The sequence below is a fragment of the Capra hircus genome, chromosome 9 (assembly GCF_001704415.2).
Source record: "Capra hircus breed San Clemente chromosome 9, ASM170441v1, whole genome shotgun sequence".
In the NCBI taxonomy this organism is placed as follows: domain Eukaryota; kingdom Metazoa; phylum Chordata; class Mammalia; order Artiodactyla; family Bovidae; genus Capra; species Capra hircus.
In genome coordinates this window covers 68346537-68368904 of record NC_030816.1, presented here as the reverse complement: position 1 = coordinate 68368904, position 22368 = coordinate 68346537, and the positions used below count along the sequence as shown (strand labels likewise).

Below are 22368 nucleotides of genomic sequence, written 5' to 3'. Positions count from 1 at the left end.
TGACATTACTCCTGGGGGAAATACAAAGTTAAACTCCTGAGCCTCTGGGTCACATTTTAACCTCCTTTGTATTTGTTCAAAGACACCTTAAATATAGTTGATTCAACAACACTGAACTCATAGCCAAGCACATACTTCAAGCTGGCATGAAGATTATCTAACATATTTTAGATATGTAGCCCTGCAACACTATGCGTGGGAGCCTTTTAAACAGTGAAACCATCAAGAAAAAGTACATCATTATGAAAAGCATGGCATGAAGTAGACCATAAAGTGTTCACTTGTTTACAGTAGGACAGCTGAAACAAGCAGGCAGAGCGTCACATCGTGCTACCCTACCTGGGAGTGTGGGTGTTAGATGACTCAACTTTTAAACTGCTATGTACATGGCTGTGATCAGCCGTGAAAGCACCTTTGACTACTGATTATAAATTTTATGGAGTAGGTCAATTTGCAAAGAGGAACTCCATGGTTAATGAGGACTAACTGCATATGTGACATATGTGTGCATAATCTAGTGATTAATCTCATTTACAGTGATGCTGAAAGCAGAAAATATCCCACACCCACCTTCCTCTACTTGGCTCACAGAACTCTGCCTGCCAGACCCTTACTCTCAAGGCAGGATGCAAGCTTTCCTGAGAATATAATCATTCCATGGAGAAAGAGCTAAAGATACTGACACTGGGAAGATTCAGGAAACAGCTCACCCCAGACCACCCTACAATAAAAGCTCAAAATCATCTGATGCTACCCATCCATTCAGTCTCCAGTGTTTTCTTCCTCCAATCTTAACTGTGAACAACAGACAAGAATTTCCAAAGATCTGAGGGAAGTCTCCAGCATGTAAGCCCATAGCAAACACTATAAAGGAGAATTCAAGCTCTTAGAAATTAAAAGCCTTACATGAGAAATTGCAGGCAGAATTAGTGGAGTCTCCCTAAAAGTAGAGTAAAATGACAGAAATACTGAAACATAAGCAAATTACAGTACCTCTCCAGAAGGTCCTACTCCAAAATAGAAATTCAGGAGACAAAGGAGAAAATACAAGGAAGAAAATAAAAATAATTTTAAACTATTTCCAGAAGTGAAAGGACATCAGTCTCCTAAGATACAGCACAAATGAAAATAGATCTGTACCAGTATTATTGTAAAATTTTATAACACTGGAGACAGATTCTATTGACTTAGAAAAAAGTTAACTTACAAAGTATCAGGAGTCAGAATGGTTTCAGATTCACAAACAATAAAAATGAAAATAAGCAGGGAAAATTTTTCTAAACTTCTGATGGAAAATAACCTGCAATCTAGAGTTTCATACCCATACAATCTACCAATCAGATATGGGGGTAGAACACATTTCCAGACAAGTAAGCCTTCAAAGACTACATCCTATGTTCTCTGTCTCAAGAATTACTGGAGGATATATACTCCACATGGTGAGTACGAGATACAGCAACAGGCATTCAACACAAGGGGGAGAAGGATGACAGGACGACAGCTGGGCCCCGGAGCTAGAGAAGCAACCAGCTCCGACTGGAGGAGAGTGACCAAGATACAGATATGCTGAAGGTAGTCAGAACCTAGATATTCACAGCCTTTGTAATCTAAGGATACTATCTCCTATATTTATCTGGCTCTCATTCTGTTCTGTACTTGGTTTACTTGACCAAATCCCAGAAAAGTGCCTACTTGCTCTTCATATTGATGTCTAGATCAGCTGAGGAGACTCATCTCACTCCACAGGAAGGCTCTGCACTCATCTCTTCAGAGACGGAGAGAGGTCATGCTAAGTGGAGAAGCAGAAAACAAAACGACTAAGCAGACAGCCGCTAAGCCTATTTTGGCAGGAGATCCAGGATGCTCCAACTGTGGTGACTTGTGTTCCCAGGACTCACTCATCACCCAGTTCAGACATCTACACATGGGGTTCCTTAAACACTAGGAGCTGAAGACTCAGACTATTCAGCTATCTTCTCAAGGATGCCTTGATCAAAGAGTCACTGACCTAGACTTGTGCTTCTCAGGTGTTCAAAGCTAAACAAGATATTGTGTTCATAGGGATACCATGCAGATGTCGATTAATATAAAAGTCTAGATTGTAAGAGTTACCAAAGGGAAGAATAAATTGAATAAAAACACACAGGTGGTTTCTGTGTTCTATTTCTTAACTTGAATAACTCGTTCTACTTAACTTGAATAACTGGAATGTTTATTATATATTCTCCTGTAAGTTTTACAAGTAAAAATCAAGGCCATTAGAATCTTTACCTTCTTCTGACCTTTAACTGGAACAAGTAAGCTGAATAAAATATACTAATGGCAACACACAAGAAGGAATATAAAAGCATTGATAATTCAAAGTTACTGACAATCTTTATAAAGTTCTGTAGTGGTCACCTGAAGTGATCTGATGACATCACAATGGATGTGTGGATACGTCATAGGTGGCATAAATTATAACAGCTCTCGATACTTTGACTTGTAAAATAAGTTCTAAAGTATCCAAAAAAGTGACTTTATACCAATTACAGACAGTGTTTAAACAAAATAGGTCCTTAAAATACAGCAGGCAAATTCTTAAGTAATTTTTAACCACTATCTGGGATGCCTGAGGCCTTCTTTCTGGCTAAGACTGAATCTAGGTCCTTTTAAATTTAAGCAATTCTTTTCTGAAATATCTGTCCAAATAGCCATTCATTTTATATTACTTACTAATCACTTACTGAACGCCAAGCTCTGTTCTAGACACTGGAGATAACTTTGTAAAGAAAAATACTCTGCCCTCAGTGTGTTCTAGTGAGAGACTGAAAAGATAACATCTCAGATGCCAAAAGATGTTACAGAGAACATAAAAAAAGAAAGGAACATAAAGAATGCAGAGAAAGGTTTGAGCTATTATGAAAAACATGGTCAGGGAAAAGTTTATGGGGTAGGTGACAATTGAGTATCACCCTTAAGAAGATTTATTTACAGTTAAGGGCACTTCAGAGGGAACAGCAAGTACCAAGATTCTCATTTCAAGTGATACTTATCGCAATGACTTGACATTGCTGGTCATATTTTGTTGCACACACCCTGCCCCCTTGGACAATGCTGTCCTTGAAGGTGAAACTCCCTTATTACTTAGGACACCATACATTTAAACATAGAGCTGAAGTTTCCAACCATTGTTTATACATGACTCACATCATAAATATTTCAAAAAGTTATGAACTTATGTTCCTGATTAAAATCAAGATCTTTATATTTGGAAGATAATCTGCCCAAATCACAATGTTTCTCAGGAAGACTAATGGTTTTTAGTCACATTCTCCTAACTGCAAAATATATAACATGTTGACTTAAACCATTTGAGTCAGGTGTGGTAAAATTAGAAGTTCCACAGATGGAGTGTGAACACCACCAAGTCAAAGTAACATTCCACATCTTGTTAAGATTCTTGTGGTTTAAAAAACCTCCAAATGAGACAGCTACCAAAATATATGGTCATCTCTTTAGGATTTAGTACATTCCCAAAACAAATATAAATCATCATCTGGCCCTTTGCTTCTACAGGTTGGCATTTAAATTCATGCTCTCCAGTTTTCTACTTCTGTAACAAGCTCTTCAGCAAATTTTTTTTTGTATCAATGTCAGTAGAGCACTTAATGCTACTGTTTTCCACAACTCTTTAAATTCTACAGTAATTACTTAAGATTTAGAATACATAACATACAGAGAAAGATAACACCTATCAGCTTAGGAAAAGCCACAATTAAATTACAGATGAAGGCACTTCCTAATAATTTAGATATCAAATATAGCTTACCTGCTAAGAATGGTTGGGCCCCAGCCATTCTGTACCCTGCTCAGACCAACAGTGTCCAGATTTTTTTTTTTTTTTTTTTCAGAACAGTCCAGTTAACAAAGCATTAGTCACAGACACATGAACAAGGATCACTAACAACTTGTCTGTTGCAAGAAAGTCACACTTACCAAATAATTAACAATTGTGATGGTATCATTGCTTGAGCCTTGAAAAAGTTAAAAAAAAATCTCACCAAAAGACCGGGAGTTTTTTCAACTATGTATTTTAATCAGTATGAATGGTTCCAAGCATTAAATAATACTGAAAAGACAAGCTCTCTAGTTTGAACTTAAGTAAATATTTCTGATTTTGAGCCAGGTACTCACTGAAGCCAAGGAAGTTTTCTTGATTATTTCTTGTTTCCTGTCTTCACTGTTCCTAAATTCCAAAAACAAGTCAGCCAGTAACTGAGTCCCAATGACCTTGATATTGTTTTACCACCCTTTTGAAATAACCCTTTGCATACAGCAATGGGAAATTTAGCTTCCAACCAGTGGAACCTTCTCAAGGAAGCTTTTCTTGCCACTCTTGTTTCAAATTTGAATTTTTAACTGGGTTACTTTTCAACATACAGGAAATCAAACCACTTAAGTCTTGAAAAGGAGTGGAAAGCTTTCAAAGAAATATTTGAGAACATCTGCAAAAGGCAACTGGGACAACTGTACAAATAAATGAAGAATAAATCAATTCCATTTACGTTACGAAGATATTTTTCCTTTAATTTATCCAAACATTTCATGTCCACTGTTATTTATTTAAGCAAATTTAAGCCCATATTAAATTCTAAAATATTACCATATTTACAAGACAGCTGGCAGAGAAAACCTGGTGATATAAATACAAATACTGTACTGTTTTTTGTTTTTCAAAAAATACCTGCCAATAAAAATGGCAGACTGAACAGTTTTCTCTCTTTGAAGATCCTCGTTCATTTTTTAATGTTTAAGTCCCTAATGGGGAAAGCACCTTATCTTAAATGTTCCACTATCATAGCTTTAGCCCCTCAACATTCTTCTTCAAGTTCAGCAGCTCTTTTTCCTGCCTTCTTTTCTCCAGTTTGAAGGCTAATTTGTTAGCTTTCTTCTCCACTCTCCGTTCCTGTGCAAGAAAATGTTCATGTCACTCAGATCTTCACACTGACGTAGACTAACTTTACAAAAGAAACTCCCCATGAGCATACCTGCGCCGCCCCAGCTCTTTCTGAATCTCACATCTGAGACTAGTTTACCTTGCGCTCTTCTTTGATAGCTTGCTTTCGTGCTCTTTTGTCCTCCTTGCTTTCACTTTTAGAACGTGGTTGGGTTGACATCTTAGGGAGATCACTGTTATTGATCATCTGCATTCGTTCAACTTGCTTTGCTGTGAGTCCTTTCTTAGGTAAGACATTGAGAGGTATTCCTGTTTTAGAAGATAGTCGGATTTGTTTGGGCTGAAAGAAAGATAAAATGGAAATCGGGTTCTTTTCCACTCCTACTAAAAAACAGCTCACTAATGGCACATATTGTTGCTTGTCACAATGGTGTTGAAAGCCACAAAGAGGTAAAGCCCTGAGAAAATAATCTGTACACTCGTTCCTACACTGCATACTTCAAATAGCTCAGAACACTATGCCTTACCTTTGGTTGATATTTGATAAGCTGTGGATGGTTATATAAATTTGAGTATGTACCTTAAAAAAAAAACACAAACACACAAAAATCATGTATTAACAAGTCCACTTTCAGTTCAGCGAAAACATTACCGAGTTCCTCCTATATTCTTTAGTGTTTTCACAGTTCAAAATAACAATTGTGTCTGCTACATTTTTAAATATTTCGATTTACAACTAAGAAACTCCAGTACTTTGGCCACCTCATGCAAAAAGTTGACTCATTGGAAAAGACTCTGATGCTGGGAGGGATTGGGGGCAGGAGAAGGGGACAACAGAGGATGAGATGGCTGGATGGTATCACTGACTCGATGGACGTGAGTCTGAGTGAACTCCGGGAGTTGGTGATGGACAGGGAGGCCTGGCGTGCTGCGATTCATGGGGTCGCAAAGAGTCGGACACGACTGAGCGACTGACTGAACTGAACTGAAATGAATATTCACTGAAAGGACTGATGCTGAAGCTCCAAATCTTTGGCCACCTGATGTGAAGAGCCAATTCACTAGAAAAGATCCTGATGCTGGGAAACACTGAGGACAGGAGTTTGAGCAAACTGCGAGAGAGAGTGAGGGTTCAGGGAAACCTGGTGTGCTGCAGTTCCATGGGGTCACAAAAGAGTCAGACACCACTTAGTGACTGAACAAAAACAAACTGAAATATTTTCCCAAAATATGTACTTTTCCAAAAAGTCAATGTATTCAGTACTTTAAAATTATTACTGTACTTTCAGCAGTAAAACAGATACTTAAGATACTTACTACAAATAGATTCACAATCCCACTTTTCTTTGGCTTCTTCAAGAACTACAGTAACGATCTCTTCCTCCTCAGACCCATCTAGCTCATTCACTGGCAGGTCCTGATCCTCGAAGGGTTCAAGAGTATTCAGTTTTACACAACTTTTGGTTGAGTTTTCCAAAATGAAGATAGAGGAGGGGAAAAAAATACCACTTATTATTACACTATATGTTACTGAAACTACTAGCTAAGGAAACAACAGCCTTTTTTCAAATTCACAGACTCATTTGCCCCATCTGTTACTTCCTGTCACAATTAGCTCTATCCAGCCTTGCCTTTCCCCTGTCATTCTGCTGACAGGAAGGAAAAACCTATCTGTATCTTAACACAGTTTTAGCACATTAAACAAGATGGAAGTTTTCCTATATAACATTATCTTTTTTAAAGCCTTGAAAAGCATTAGCCCATCTGTCTCATCAAAGTATTCAAATAACTCAAAAAATGTAACCCTTGTCCTGCACTGGGATTTACATATGATAGTCATCAGGCAACACAGACCTTTTGAGCAGATGTAAACACCTCATTAGTTTCTCTCAGAGAAATCACCTTGATGTGGGTGATGATTTACCACAACGTTCAGCTAGAAAGTTATGCTAATCAGGTTGAAGAGACAAACTCTGATCTACTTCTCAGAACACCTTTTCATGAAGATGAAGAGTATATATACTGAGAAGTCAGAATGGTTCTTCAGCCGAAGAGACTAGAAGTACCATATCCTCCAAGTGTACGTGACCTTGTACTTTAATCCTGTTATTCCATCATGACTCAGGTCAAAGCTACAGAAAGTGGCTCTCAGTGTTTCCACTTACTGTTATATTCAGCTTCAGGACTCTTAATAGCAAAATACAAGTGAAAGGTTAGGGAAAATGTATTATTTTCAAAACACGGATTCTGACTGAGTAATTTTTGAGATTTTGCTGTGCGATTACAGACTTTATTTGAAAATGAAAACAAGCAAGAAGTCAAAGAAAAGTCACCATACTTCTCTGCCTTCTCTTTATAGTAGTCATTCAAAACTTCCTCTAAGCGATTGCTGTCTACTTGAATGGAACCTTCCAATTCAGCATTATCCAGAGCTCCAATTTCATCATCATCATATTGCTCATAAAACTTGAATGTAAAGAGAAAACATAACATGAAAAGTGAATGTAAAGACTATAGCATTTAAATGTTAATTTTACTCCTGTACAATATTTAAGGACTACCATGAGATCAACTAATCAAGTATTAGGAGAGATTTAGCACCGTAATCATATGATGTGGAAGACATTCTACTCAGCATTCTAAAACTGACATCAAGACTGAAAATAGGCTTTCATTTAACATGAAAATGACCACTGATATAAGAAAAAAACGCCTACACAATGGGAGAAAATATTTGGAAATGTTAAGACCATTAAAAGGTTAATACCCAATATACATAAACAGTTCATAAAACTCAACACCAAAAAAAAAAAAAAAAAAGCCCAAATAATCTGATTAAAAATGGGCAGAAGACATAAACAGACATTATTCCAAAGAGGAAATACAGATGGTCAACAGGCCATAAAAGATGTTCAAAATTGCCAATTAGCAGGGAAATGCAAACCAAAACTATAATGTGGTATCCCCTCACACCTGTTTGAATGGCTATCAGAAACAATAAAAATAACATATACTGGTGAGGATGTGGGGAAAAGGGAATCCTTGTACACTGTTGGTAGGAATGCAAATAGATGTAGCCAATATAGAAAACACTATGTAAGCTTCTCAAAAAACTAAAACAGAATTACCATATGACCCACCAATTCCACTTCAGGGTATATATTTGAAAGAAACAAAAACACTAACTTGGAAAGATATGTGTATCCCAATGTTCATAGAAGCACTATTTATAATAGCTAAGGCACAGAAGGAACCTAAGCACCCATCAACAGATGAATAAAGATGTGGTATGTGTATACACACCTATAAACACACACACACAAGACTACTACTCAGACATAAAAAAGAATGAAATTTTGCCATCTGCAGCAACATGGATGGACTTGAAGGGTATTACGCTAAGTGAAAGACAAATACTGTATGATATTGCTTATATGCAGAACCTAAGAAAATGCAATTAGTGAATACAAAAAATACTCAATATGGAGTACAAACTAGTGGTTACCAGTGGAGAGGGAAGGGACGAGGGGCAAAATAGGGGCAAATTAAGATGCATAAAAACTATTAGGTATAAAATAAGGACATACTGTACAATAGCCAATATTTTACAACTATAAATATTTCATAATAAATATAAATGGAATATAATCTTTAAAACTGTGAACCACTATACTGTATACCTGTTATTTATATAACATTGTACCTCAACTATAGTTTAATTTTTAAAAAGAAAGGCAGTCATTCTGTTCAGCTTGAACAAATCCTAGGCAGAAATCTTTACCTCAGAATATTTCAGATACTTCCATATTCAATGATTATGCAAGCTAATAGATTGTGTAAATAAATGGTGTTAATGCACAGATTTCACTCTTTGTTTAGATGATATTTACTGTATTATTCAAATGCTGTAAACACTGTCAGGGTTTGTAGAAGAATTAAGGGGTGATGTAACTCCTGAAAAGTGAGGTTATTAATAACAGTTTGCCTATTTCTTGGAGAAAAGAGGGAAATGAATACTCACTGAAAAGACAAAGTTAGAACCTTTATCTTAGGTATTCCTTGAAGGAATTTATTCATCATTTATTTAACAGTCTGAACTTCTGCCATACGCCAGATACCATATTGGTCTTGGGATATAACAGTAAGAAAAACACTCAAAAAACAAAAGAAAAGGGAAAAAAATAGAATTTTGTTTATGCCCTGGCCAATGCTTGAAGATAACATACTCTTAAGAGATTAGGATCAGAGAGGTTCAGAATCAAATTATCAGATTCTACGAGGAATGTCAGGAGGTTTGATCAGTCACTTTCTGACTTAAACACATTCTTTCCAGAATGAAAACTGGGGCCATTTTATGATCTGTTATTAAAAGACACAGTCTAACACTGAAAGTTCTAGCTTTGGGTTCCAATGCCATAATGTATACTAGGAACTGGTGTTAAAAGGCTCCCCATTTGGAAACCTTACCTTTTCAAACCTCTCATCATGTAGGGTCAACTGTTCATTCCTCCTCATGACTGAGGACGTCAAGGAATACTCAGTAAAGCGACTTTTTGTTTCCTCTTCCCAGAAGAAGTGATTTTCTACAGCCCCAAGAGGTTTGCCAGGGGCAGACAGATCCTCATCTGATGAGCCTGCACGGTCGTATCTACTGTCATCACCACCTCCTTCCTCATCACCCACATCTTCCCACTCACTGTCATCTTCGGCCTCAGATTTCCTAAAGTCAGAGCCATAAGTTAACTGTCAAAACAACTTGAAAAACAACAGAACCAAATGACTTTACACAAGTAAAATTTGAGGGTATTTCAGGCAGGATGCTTGTTTAGGCAAGAACAGCTGTGCTGTTTGACCTGTATGATTTGGTTGGAAAACTAATGAACTAGCAATCAAGCGACTTGGACTTTAGCCCCATCTATTGATGGCTTGTAGGGACCTCAAGTCCTAAAATGAGAAGACTCAGACTGAACGCTCTCAAAGGTCTCTTCCAGCTATAACTAATGGTTATAGTCCTACGGAAGCAACAGTCAGGGCATTCCTGCTTCAAAACAAGCCACACGTACTGTATCTCCATTCCCTCTTCCTCTTCTGTTGGCTTACTGGCCTGAAGGATGAAATCATCTTCAAGTAAGTTATCCGGATTATCAAAATCAAAATCATCATCAAGAGCTGCAACAATGTCAGGATCAAAATCTAACCGAGGTCCTAGAAGAAAAAACAAAAATTGAGCAGTAATTCCCAAGAAAGCATGATTCATTCACTTAACTAATATAATTCGGCAGCTATTACATGCCTGACTCTACATACTAAAAAACAGTGACTAAAATTTTTAAAAGTTCAGGAATAAAAACATAACTGCAAGAAAATTTAAAAAAGAAAAAGTCCCTCTGGTTCAAATACTCACTGGTAAAACATAGATCTAAAATATTAAGCTTTGTCTATTTAGCAAAATTCAAAGCTTTTACCCACAGGAAAAAATTGGGCTTTAAGTTCACCTGTTAGAAGAAACAAATTATTAGGCTGGTACAAAAGTAGTTGTGGTTTTGGACTGTGAATTTTACATCATTATAACTAGGCTCAAACACATCTTTATTAATCAAGGTAGGAACCATTATAATCAACACATTTTTGCTAATGAGAAATAAGCTTATTCCTATAGTGTAAAAATCCATGATTCAGGATTCAGTGAACTCCCAGAAAGTATTTTCTACATCCTATTGGTTGTGGAAGTATTTTCCCTGCAAAGTTGTTGAAATGCTTGAAGAAGTGGTAGTTGGCGAGAGGTCAAGCAAATATGGCATATGAAGTACAACTTTGTAGCCCAATTCATTCAGCTTCTGAAGTGTTGGTTGTGTGATGTGTGATCAAGTGTTGCTGTGGAGAACTAGGCCCATTATGTGACCAATACTGGCTGTAGGCTTTGCATTTTTTGGTGTATCTCATTGATTTGCTGAGCATACTTCTCAGCTGTAATGGTTTTGGTGGGATTCAGAAAGCTGCAGTGGATCAGGCCAGCAGCAGACCACCAAACAGTGATCATGACCTTTTTTGGGGTGCAAGTTTGACTTTGGGAATTGCTTTGGAGCTTCTCCATTCAACCACAGAGCTGGTTATCTCCAGCTGTTGTATCAAATCCACTTTTTCACTGTATGTCACAATCTGATCAAGAAATGGTTCATTGCTGCGTACAATAAAAGACATTTCAAAATGATTTTTTTGAGTTTCAGTCAGCTCACAAGGCACCCACTTATCAAGCCTTTTCATCTTTCCAATTTGCTTCAAATATCGAATGACAGTAGAATGGTTAACACCGAGTTCTTGGCAACTTCTCGGGGAGCTGTAAGAGGATCAGCTGTGATGGTTGCTCTCAATTGGTCACTATCAACCTTCTCTCATCGGCCACTATGCTCCCTCATCTTCAAGGCTCTCGTCTCCTTTGCAAAACTTCTTCAACTACTACTGCACTATAAGTTTCTTAGCAGTTCCTGGGCCTAATGAGTAGCTGATGTTGTGAATTGTCTCCACTGCTTTACGACCATGACCCAGTTTTGAACTCAAAAAAAAAAAAAAAAAAAAAAATTGCTCAAATTTGCTTTTTGTCTAACATCATTTCTACAGTCTAAAATAAACATGAAATGAACAGCAAGTAATATGTCATTAGTAAAAAAACACATAAAGCAGGAAATGCACATTAAAATGATGTATAACATAACCACTTTTGCTAAAGAATGGATTCCCATATCAAAGGGCAAAGTTCAATAATGCAAATCACAATTACTTTTGCACCAACCTAACAAGTATCTGTAGCCTGTGAAACTCCTGTCTTTTCAGACTTTTTGTCCTTTTAGACTATGAGATTTTATCAAATCCCAACCTGTTTCTTTGGCTGTGTTCTTCTATATGTAAAAATATTAGTCCTAGAAACACTTTCTAGTTCAAACCTGTAAACTGACATGGCTTTCAACACCCTTCACAGAGTGGCCATTACTTGACCTCCAGCCTTGTTTCACATTAACCCTTACCCTTCCTTCCAGGCCTACTACAGATAAAAGGTGTGCAGATTCCTATATTTATGCTTTTTCTTGGAGTATCCTCTCTTCCTCACCCCACCTCCATCTACCTACTTAAGTTCTACCTAAGACATCAATCACGACATCTTTGGGGCTTTACAACAATTCATTCATTTGTACTATGATTGTAATTTCCCATTCTTTGTCTATCTCTCCCAGCTGATGATAATTAAGAGGTCAGAGACAATGTTTTTTTCTGATTTAACCCAAACTCGGTCATAGTGCAACTAAAAAAATTTGCAGAATGGATTAAATGAATGAATGACACATGACAAGTGTTGGTCAATAATTAAGGCAGTTTAGTAAGAAATATCAAACACCACATCTGTGGACTTCTGTTTGTTCATTTTAGTCCTGGTACTGCAAAAAAGAGCCCAAACATTATTAATTTTTGGTGTATCTAGAATAAACGGTAAGATGGACTTCTATAAAATACTTCTCTACACTCTTGGGATAAATTCTGAACGCAAACAGATTAAGTATTTTCATGACTGCACGACATGAATGTAAGGCTGAGTTATCACTGTTTCCTTTGTGAGAGGTTAGGTCAAGGCTAAAATTCCCCTACTAGATCACCAAAAATAATTTTCCCACTTTTCTCTCCAAATAGGAACTTTAAAGATTAAGAATTTGATGGCAAAAAAGAGACGCTGATCACAGTTACCCTTCCTAATTTAATGATTTCTAATCTGAATTCAAATACATCTCAACTGTTCCAACACTTTATCAGGTACAGAAAAACTTTGTATCATTACTATATGTTGCTTTTTGTAAAATAAAGCTCTGTCCACTTGAAGTTAAAATTATACATACCTGAAACAGGAGCTGCTTTATTTAACAATCCAACATCTTCCTCAAACTCTGATGCAAACACTGAGGAAGGCAACTTAATTCCACTGGTCTTGAAAAATAAATTATGCAATGGTTAGATTTAGAAATACTTTTGAACTACTAAGAGTTGAAGTTCCCCCCAAATTCATGTCCATCCAGTTCAGAAAGTGACCTGGTTTGGAAACAGGTTCCTCACAGATGTAATTAGTTAAGATGAGATGATACTGGATGATGGTGTGTCCTTATAAGGAGGCCACGTGAAGACAATAAGACACACAAGGGAGAAAGGCGTATGAAGATGGAGGAAGACTGGAGTGCTATACCTACAGGCAACAGGAAACTAAGGATTGCTGGCAACTACCAGAAACTAGGAGACAGGCACAGAAAGATTCTTCCTGTGAGGCCCCGAGAAGGAACAACCTTCCAAAAGCTTGCTTTCAGACTTCTTGTGACAGAATACATCCCCGTTGTTTTAAGCCACCCAGTGGTAATATGTGGTAATTTGTTACGGCAATTCTACTAACATAACCATATTCTGCATTGTCTCACTTATACTCCAGTTACCAATTTTGAACATGCATATCCCCATCATCTCAAAAGCAACTTCCTTGTAATACTTCACAAAACTTAATCTAGTATATCACTTCACTTAATCCTATCGACTCCATGAGTTGTCAGCATGTTTTAGTCAAACACAAGCTATGAAAGGTTAAATGGCATGATTGCCTGAGACTAGTTAAGTGAGGTTTGGGGGATTCAAATCCTGGTCTCACAACGCCACTCTTCAAATTTCAAAACAAAATTAGTCTCCTCCTACCTAAACCAGAGGTAATGTCCTCAGCTCTGGTATTGGCACAACTTTTCTCTGAATTGGCTGCTTAAATCCTAGGAAGATCATATATCATTGTTACCCACTCACTGTTTTGAACTTCTGCATACAGTTACTTCACATCTATTTCCTGGGCACCATCTTACTCATGGCTAACCAGGGCACAGATGACAGTTAGATGTTGCTTAATCTACATCTAGTCCCATCTTTTATTCAGTTCAGTCGTTCAGTCGTGTCTGACTCTGAGATGCCATGAACTGTAGCATGCCAGGCTTCCCTGTCCATCACCAACTCCCGGAGTTTACTCAAACTCATGTCCATTGCAACAGTGATGCCATCCAACCATCTTATCCTCTGTCGTCCCCTTCTCCCACCTTCAATTGTTCCCAGCATCAGGGTCTTTTCAAATGAGTCAGTTCTTCACATCAGGTGGCCAAAGTATTGGAATTTCAGCTTCAGCATCAGTCCTTCCAATGAACATTGAGGACTGATTTCCTTTAGGATGGACTGGTTGGATCTCCTTGCAGTCCAAGGGACTCTCTCAAGAGTCTTCTCCAACACCACAGTTCAAAAGCATCAATTCTTTGGCACTCAGCTTTCTTTATAGCCCAACTCTCACATCCATACGTGACTACTGGAAAAGCCATATCTTTGACTAGTCAGATCTTTGCTGGCAAAGCAATGTCTCTGCTTTTGAATATGCTGTCTAGGTTGGTCCTATCTTTCCTTCCAAGAAGCAAGCGTCTTTTAATTTCATGGCTGCAGTCACCATCTGCAGTGATTTTGGAGCCCCCCAAAATAAAGCCTGTCACTATTTCCACTGTTTCCCCATCTATCTGCCATGAAGTGATGGGACCAGATGCCATTAGTTTTCTGAATGCTGAATTTTAAGCCAACTTTTCACTCTTCTCTTTCACTTTCATCAAGCGGTCTTTAGTTTTTTGTTTTCTGCTGTAAGGGTGATGTCATCTGCATATCTGAGGTTATTGATATTTCTTCCAGTAGTCTTGATTCCAGCTTGTACTTCATCCAGCCCAGTGTTTCTCATGATGTACTCTGCATATAAGTTAAATAAGCACGATGACAATATACAGCCTTGACGTACTCCTTTCCCTATCTGGAACCAGTCTGTTGTTCCATGTCCAGTTCCAACTGTTGCTTCTTGACCTGCATACAGATTTCTCAAGAGGAAGGTCAGGTGGTCTGGTATTCCCATCTCTTTCAGAATTTTCCAGTTTGTTGTAATCCACATAGTCAAAGGCTATTACTGCCAGATTAAAACTCCTTGTCTACTCTGTGTCCAGATTCCTTACTGTTACTCAGTAATGGAACCTCCACATAAAATCAAGTCCAGTTCCTTACATCATGGACTAATTCAAAGTAATTTATGGAGCACACATGTGCTAGACACAATGACCCACAATACTACCTCATGTCCCTTCTTTCTGAATGCAATGATCCTTCTCTCTTCACTAGAATCCACCCTTTTTAGTGGCCAGCTCAGTTTCTTTGTTCTCCATGAAGCTCTTCCCGATTACTGTTCTGGAACTTTACTGTGTCAACTCTCTCATTCTGCACACCATACAATCTACTTCAACATGGGCTGGCACATATTTTCTGACTGGTCTCTAAGCTTTAGTTTCATATTTTCAACCACACAGTTGACAATGTAAGAATCACTACACTGTGTTCTTGGACCTCAAAACTGTCCCATCCTCAGTCAAGGAGCAGGCAGGAAGCCAAGCTGCACACTCTCACCGGCTCACAGACAGAGCCTGCTGAAAGCCACTGAAGAGCACAAGGGCCTATCTAGTAAGCTCCTAGGGCTTCTAAAAGAGTTTTTTCAGGCGCATAAACATGGGCAAAGATTTGGCTTTCTGCTATAGAATCCTATTTCTTAAAAGATTTACTGACATATGGTTCACATATTACACAGTTCAGCCATTTAAAGTGCATAATTTAATAATTTTGATACATATTACAATAACTTTTTAAAAACTGTTGTAAAATATGTACTTTTAAAACACTTTGTGATTATCTATCCTTGGACTCTGGGGTTAAAAAGAGGAAGATCAGCTTGTGCTCAATGAATTACCTTTGGAGAAAAGAATCACATATATAGAGTTTAGACAGTAACTACATTTTGGATAAAGGCCTGTCACTTTTTTAGTGGTTGCAACGATTCTGAATTGCTCTCTGCTGTGACAGCACCTGCTTTACTTCATGAAAAATTCAGGGACTGATCACACATTACTAATTTCTTCACTGCCTTTCTGTACTGCTTTACTTTCTGTTTTTAGGGCATATTCAGTACTCCTAGTTTACTCACTTTGGTGGTTTGTTACACGTTACAGCTGAAGAAACACATGGGACCCATCCATATTTTTGCATCATGCTACTGAAAACCAATGGCACTTGTTTTTCCAACATAATCCACATATCCTTATAAATATCACTGAAGTGCCCTTCAATAGTCTTAGTCTGTTAGAAGAGTTAACTAGATAGTGGTTAATTTTATCCAAAATGAATTAAACAATCTTTTACTGGCCAATACAATTTAGCCAGAAGAATGTTAGGACTTCACAAGAATACACAGAAGAACTGTACAAAAAAGATCTTCAAGACCCAGATAATCACGATGGTGTGATCACTCACCTAGAGCCAGACACCCTGGAATGTGAAGTCAAGTGGGCCTTAGAAAGCATCACTATGAACAAAGCTAGTGGAGGTGATGGAATTCCAGTTGAGCATTTCAAATCCTGAAAGATGATGCTGTGAAAGTGCTGCACTCAATATGTCAGCAAATTTGCAAAACTCAGCAGTGGCCACAGGACTGGAAAAGGTCAGTTTTCATTCCAATCCCAAAGAAAGGCAATGCCAAAGAATGCTCAAACTACCGCACAATTGCACTCATCTCACATGCTAGTAAAGTAATGCTCAAAATTCTCCAAGCCAGACTTCAGCAGTACGTGAACCGTAAACTTCCAGATGTTCAAGCTGGTTTTAGAAAAGGCAGAGAAACCGGAGAGGAAATTGCCAACATCTGCTGGATCATGGAAAAAGCAAGAGAGTTCCAGAAAAACATCTATTTCTGCTTTATTGACTATTCCAAAGCCTTTGACAGTGTGGATCACAATAAACTGTGGAAAATTCTCAAAGAGATGGGAATACCAGACCACCTGACCTGCCTCTTGAGAAACCTATATGTAGGTCAGGAAGCAAGAGTTAGAACTGGACATGGAACAACAGACTGGTTCCAAATAGGAAAAGAAGTACGTCAAGGCTGTATATTGTCACCCTGCTTATTTAACTTATATGCAGAGTATATCATGAAAAACACTGGGCTGGAAGAAGCACAAGCTAGAATCAAGATTGCCGGGAGAAATATCAATAACCTCAGATATGCAGATGACACCACCCTTATGGCAGAAAGTGAAGAGGAGCTAAAAAGCCTCTTGATTAAAGTGAAAGAGGAGAGTGAAAAAGTTGGCTTAAAGCTCAACGTTCAGAAAACAAAGATCATGGCATCTGGTCCCATCACTTCATGGCAAATAGATGGGGAAACAGTGTCAGACTTTATTTTGGGGGGCTCCAAAATCACTGCAGATGGTGACTGCAGCCATGAAATTAAAAGACGCTTACTCCTTGGAAGGAAAGTTATGACCAACCCAGATAGCACATTGAAAAGCAGAGACATTACTTTGCCAACAAAGGTCCGTCTAGTCAAGCCTATGGTTTTCCCAGTGGTCACGTATGGATGTGAGAGTTGGACTGTGAAGAAAGCTGAGCGCCGAAGAACAGACGCTTTTGAACTGTGGTGTTGGTGAAGACTCTTGAGAGTCCCTTGGACTGCAAGGAGATCCAACCAGTCCATCCTAAAGGAGATCAGTCCTGGGTGTTCATTGAAGGATTGATGCTGAAGCTGAAACTTTAATACTTTGGCCACCTCATGCGAAGAGGTGACTCTCTGGAAAAGACCCTGATGCTGGGAGGGATTGGGGGCAGGAGGAGAAGGGGACAACAGAGGATGAGATATCTGGATGGCATCACCGACTCAATGGACATGAGTTTGGGTAAACTCCAGGAGTTGGTAATGGACAGGGGGGCCTGGCGTGCTGCAATTCATGGGGTTGCAAAGAGTCGGACATGACTGAGTGACTGAACTAAACTGAAAACGTTTATTACTTAGGATAAAGAAATTGAGCCACTTTCCCTCCTTTAATGGGTCATTGGAAGGAAATGAGTCAATAAGATACATATCGTACTCCGGATATAACAGGCTTGGGGAAGGTGTAGAGAAATAGGTTCTGGTAAAGATGTGGTAATGGGGTATGTGGCCTCCCAAGAGAGCTACAACCTAGTGGATGAATGATCAGGTGAACAGTTATTGTTAATAACTCTTTGGTATAACATGCTAATGCCTAACCCTTTTGACTTTTCTTAAGCAACAAGTATGGACTGGAGGAGCTTAGGATCACATCTTCCCCAAGGAAAAAGTGTAGACCATGGCAGGACTCGCGATGAGAAGTAGGGGAAATTGACACTCTTTGTATCTCTCCTTTCTGTCTATAAGCCCAATATATTCGTCTTTTTTTTTTTTTAAGTGCCAAAAGTGATATAAAAGTTTCACAGGAAAATTTACTATACACTCATACTAAACTAAAAAGAAGGACTTCCCTGGTAGTACAGTGGGTAAGAATCTGCCTGCCAGTGCAGAGGACATGGGTTTGAGTCCAGGTCTGGAAGATCCCACCTGCCGTGGGATCAGCTAAGCCCGTGCTTAGAGCCCATGAGCACCAACTATTGAGCGCAGATTCAGTTCTCTAGCTGACACCAATTTTTGCCTCAAACAGTTACCGTGATTTAAAAGTGATGGTTTACTCACTCACGGCCCTTCACACACACTCATACTCAAATTGCTAAAAAGTCTTACTGAAGTTACTAAAGGCTCTTCTCTCCCATCTCCCCTGTAAGGTGCACCGAAGGTACTTGTGGGAATGAGCTCCGAGGGGCCAGATGGTTCCTTCAGGTGCTGCAGGTAGTCATAGTCATCGTCAAAGAATACTCCATACTTCCTCTGCTCTGCTCGCCTTTCTTCATCTTTTATCTAGGGTAATAAACAAAATGGACATAGTACCTGTTCCAAGGATAAAACCCAGGAAACTTCCAATGAGCACAACTTTCAGAACATGGGGCAGATGACCCATGAACACTCTAGCTGATAGGAATGAGACAAAGACTTCTTGACAAACTCAGGAAACACAGGATGCCACATAAAATTAAAATGGAATGAAAATAGTTCTTCCTTCCATTAGACACTTCTGTACAACAATCCAAGCCAAGAAACACACACACACTATTTTACCAGGTTATGTGGAGAATTAAAAGACTAGGGCGCACTGAAAGGTAAGTACAATTTCCTGAATTTATATGCAAAGAAACTTCTCAAGGCATAACACCAATTGGCTTTACAACAAAGCTGAATATGCCTGGGTTCCCCAATACTTCCTTCCACATTACCCATACTTAACAAGTATACTCTGACTGATAATTACCAAATCGACCTCTTAAAAGCTCCCTTGCATTTTCTAAAGCTAACTCATGAGTTTTATATTTCATGAGATGACCAGGAGGCAAAAATACAGTTTGTGGTTATGAAATGCCAATATCTCATGGAAAGCAAAGACTGAGCATATGGTTGTGCCCTAAATAACACCATAAAGCATTGTTGCTGATGGATTAGTAAATATCTTCCATTACTCTACAAGAGTGCTCACTTAAACATCTCCAATAAAAATATTCTCTCAACAAAATAAACATGCATGATGTAAAAATGAACATATTTACTGAGAATTAAATCACATATTTTGTTTCCCAGAAGATCAGTTATCTGAGAACAGCAGCTGACTAATATAATTAAAAACAATCAACAATCCACCTACAAACTTACTGGCTATAGAAGAGGACCTACCTTCTGTGTAGGCAACAGAACCCTCTGGGGTGCAGTCTCGTCTGCTGCTAAAGGATCTCTTTGGCTCCGGTGGACCAGGTGAAAAGACACAGCTTTCTTCTTCTCTATAAAGGGTTTTTTCTTCCTGTGAGGCTTCAAAGAAACAGAATCACAGTAATAAATCAGAACAACAACAAAAAACACTGATTATACCCCCCACAGGCATCTTCAATAAGTTATGGGAAGGATCAACAGACTGTCAAAACTTGCACTTTCAGGGCAGGAAACATCAACTATGTTAAAAAAAAAAAAAACAACAAACTACCTTCCTTCAACAAACCTTTTTGGGGGAGGTACTCCGTGCCAAACCTAGTTACCAGTGCCGGGAATATGGCGATGGGAAAGTTAAAGTTCCTGTTCTCCACAGGCAAATCACCGAGAACCGGGTTTCAGGTGAAGGCAAGCAAAACAAGACACAGGAATGGGTAACGACTCATCAGTTACTTTAAAGTAGGGGCTCAGAGAAGGTCCCCGAGAGTCTGAACCAGAATGGGAGTCCACCACAGGAAAATCTGAGGAAGAGTTACAAGCAGGAGAAACACTTCTGTACCAACTATTAAAACCATGACACAACAGCTGAAGTTGAAATACAGGATTCACCATCGTTCTACCTTCTCGTTTCACTGCTCAACCTCGAGTTTATAAACTGAAAGATCATTCCAGTTGAGTAGGCCCAATCTTAGAAGCTCGTCTTCCCCAGAGTAGACAGATGAGCAGACACCTGCCACTGCAACGTCTGGAGACACGAGCAAACCCCTCTCCGCCTGACGTCACGGAGCACTGGGTGTCGCATCTGTGTGCTTTGTTATAGGTTGTTAGGCCTCTAGGAGGGTAAAGCGTAGGCCATCCCCTTCTGTCTACTCCACAGGCACGCTAGGCCGTAGAAGCCCCGCTCTAAACTGCAAACTATGCCCGCGGTGGTGAGGGTGACCCAAACCGAGACAATGGGCCCAAAGCCGCCTGCCTTTACCTTCGGACGTGCCATCCCAGTTCCAGGATGCAGAAGCCATTGGCTTAGGGGACCCAGCCTGGCCTCTGCCAAACCAGGGCGCCCCAACTCCTACTTACCATGCTTGCAGCCGCGCGGCGCTCACGCCAAACAGGGACGACAGCACTCTCCTAGTCGGACGGACGGTGACACGGTATCTCCCGAACGCCTCTGAGAATCAGCTCACCGCCCAGTCTTTAACTCCACTCCACACGTGCGGCTCCAGGAACCGGCTGGAAATCACTCAGCAGGCCGTGGAAACGGACCAATCGCCGAAAGGCTGAAGGATCACGACCGGAAATTACGCAAAGCTCACTCCGGCTCAAGGATCGCGAGAAGCTATTGGTGGGTGGGGCTGTTTCCACTCACGGGAGGGCGGGGCTCTTCTGTCCGTAAATAAATCAGCTGGGGAAGGGAATCGTGGGCGCTTGTGTGAGATGAGGCGCGAGAGGGGGTCGCTGTTTATGGGCGAACTTGCTTTTATATCGCCCTCTGCTGAGAACAGAAGCCACGGATCTAGCATCCCCATTGACAGTTGTATTTCCTGACTATTCCTCGCCGTAAACAAGACAAACAGAGCACACAAATAAACTACACAAAAGAAAGGTGGCCCCTCTCCTGGGTCCCCGACATTTCAGGTTCCCTTTTTGGGTGGGACGCAAAGCAACGGAGGAGCCTCAGTTCAGTCGCTCAGTCGTGTACTCTTTGCGACCCCATGGACTGCAGCACACCAGGCTTCCCTGTCCATCACCAACTCCCAGAGCTTACTCAAACTCATGTTCATGGAGTCGGTGATGCCATCCAACCATCTCATTCTCTGTCATCCTTTTCTCCTCCTGCCTTCACTCATTCCCAGCATCAGGGTCTTTTCACATGAGTCAGTTCTTCACATCAGGTGGCCAAAGTATTGAAGTTTCAACTTCAGCATCAGTCCTTCCAGTGAATATTCAGGACGGATTTCCATTAGGATGGACTGGTTTGATCTCCTTGCAGTCCAAGAAACACTCAAGAGTCTTCACCAATACCACAGTTCAAAGCATCAGTTGTTTGGTGCTCAGCTTTCTTTATGGTCCAACTCTCACATCCATACATGACTACTGGAAAAACCAAAGTTTTGGCTAGACTAGACAGCTTTGTCTGCAAAGTAATGTCTCTGCTTTTTAATATGCTGTCTAGGTTGGTCATAACTTTTCCTCCAAGGAGTAAGAGTCTTTTAATTTCATGGCTGCAGTCACCATCTGCAGTGATTTTGGAGCCCCCCAAAATAAAGTCTGACACTGTTTCCCCATCTATTTCCCATGAAATGATGGGACCAGATGCCATGATCTTCATTTTCTGAAATGTTGAGCTTTAAGCCTACTTTTTCACTCTCCTCTTTCACTTTCAAGAGGCTTTTTAGCTCTTCTTCACTTTCTGCCATAAGGGTGGTGTCATGTGCATATCTGAGGTTATTGATATTTTCTCCTGGCAATCTTGAGTCCAGCTTGTGCTTTACCCAGTCCAGCATTTCTCATGAAATGGGGCCTTGCTATTCTAGGCAGCACTTGGGCTTAATCAGGTCTTTATTTTCCACTTAATGAACTGTGTTCAAACATCCAGTTAACAACCTTTCCCCCCAACTCTGTTGCCAGTCGAGGCATTCAGACTAATATATTCAGAATCTCTTTGGTGTTTGCATACCTTAGCTTAGGAGGTGGAAAC

The 22368-nt window shown here is 39.6% G+C and overlaps 1 protein-coding gene across 1 annotated transcript; it reads right to left on the bottom strand.

Annotated features, from left to right (window-relative positions):
- On the bottom strand, positions 4057 to 20951 carry LTV1 (LTV1 ribosome biogenesis factor). The gene is made up of 11 exons (XM_005684864.3): positions 20748 to 20951; positions 19641 to 19772; positions 18603 to 18776; positions 12823 to 12910; positions 10003 to 10144; positions 9407 to 9659; positions 7278 to 7405; positions 6257 to 6396; positions 5467 to 5519; positions 5079 to 5279; positions 4057 to 4948 (listed from the first exon to the last, which is right to left on the bottom strand). Exons 1-11 carry the CDS (start codon positions 20748 to 20750, stop codon positions 4838 to 4840), a joined length of 1425 nt encoding a protein of 474 aa, XP_005684921.1. The 5' UTR covers positions 20751 to 20951; the 3' UTR covers positions 4057 to 4837.

What these genes read in the sequence shown, in the direction of transcription:
- LTV1 (XM_005684864.3), bottom strand. An exon ending in GAAGAGGGAATGGAGATACA is followed by an intron (nt 9,660 to 10,002) that starts GTACGTGTGGCT and finishes CTCTGACTTTAG; the next exon opens with GAAATCTGAGGCCGAAGATG. An exon ending in ATGATGAGAGGTTTGAAAAG is followed by an intron (nt 7,406 to 9,406) that starts GTAAGGTTTCCA and finishes TTTACATTCAAG; the next exon opens with TTTTATGAGCAATATGATGA.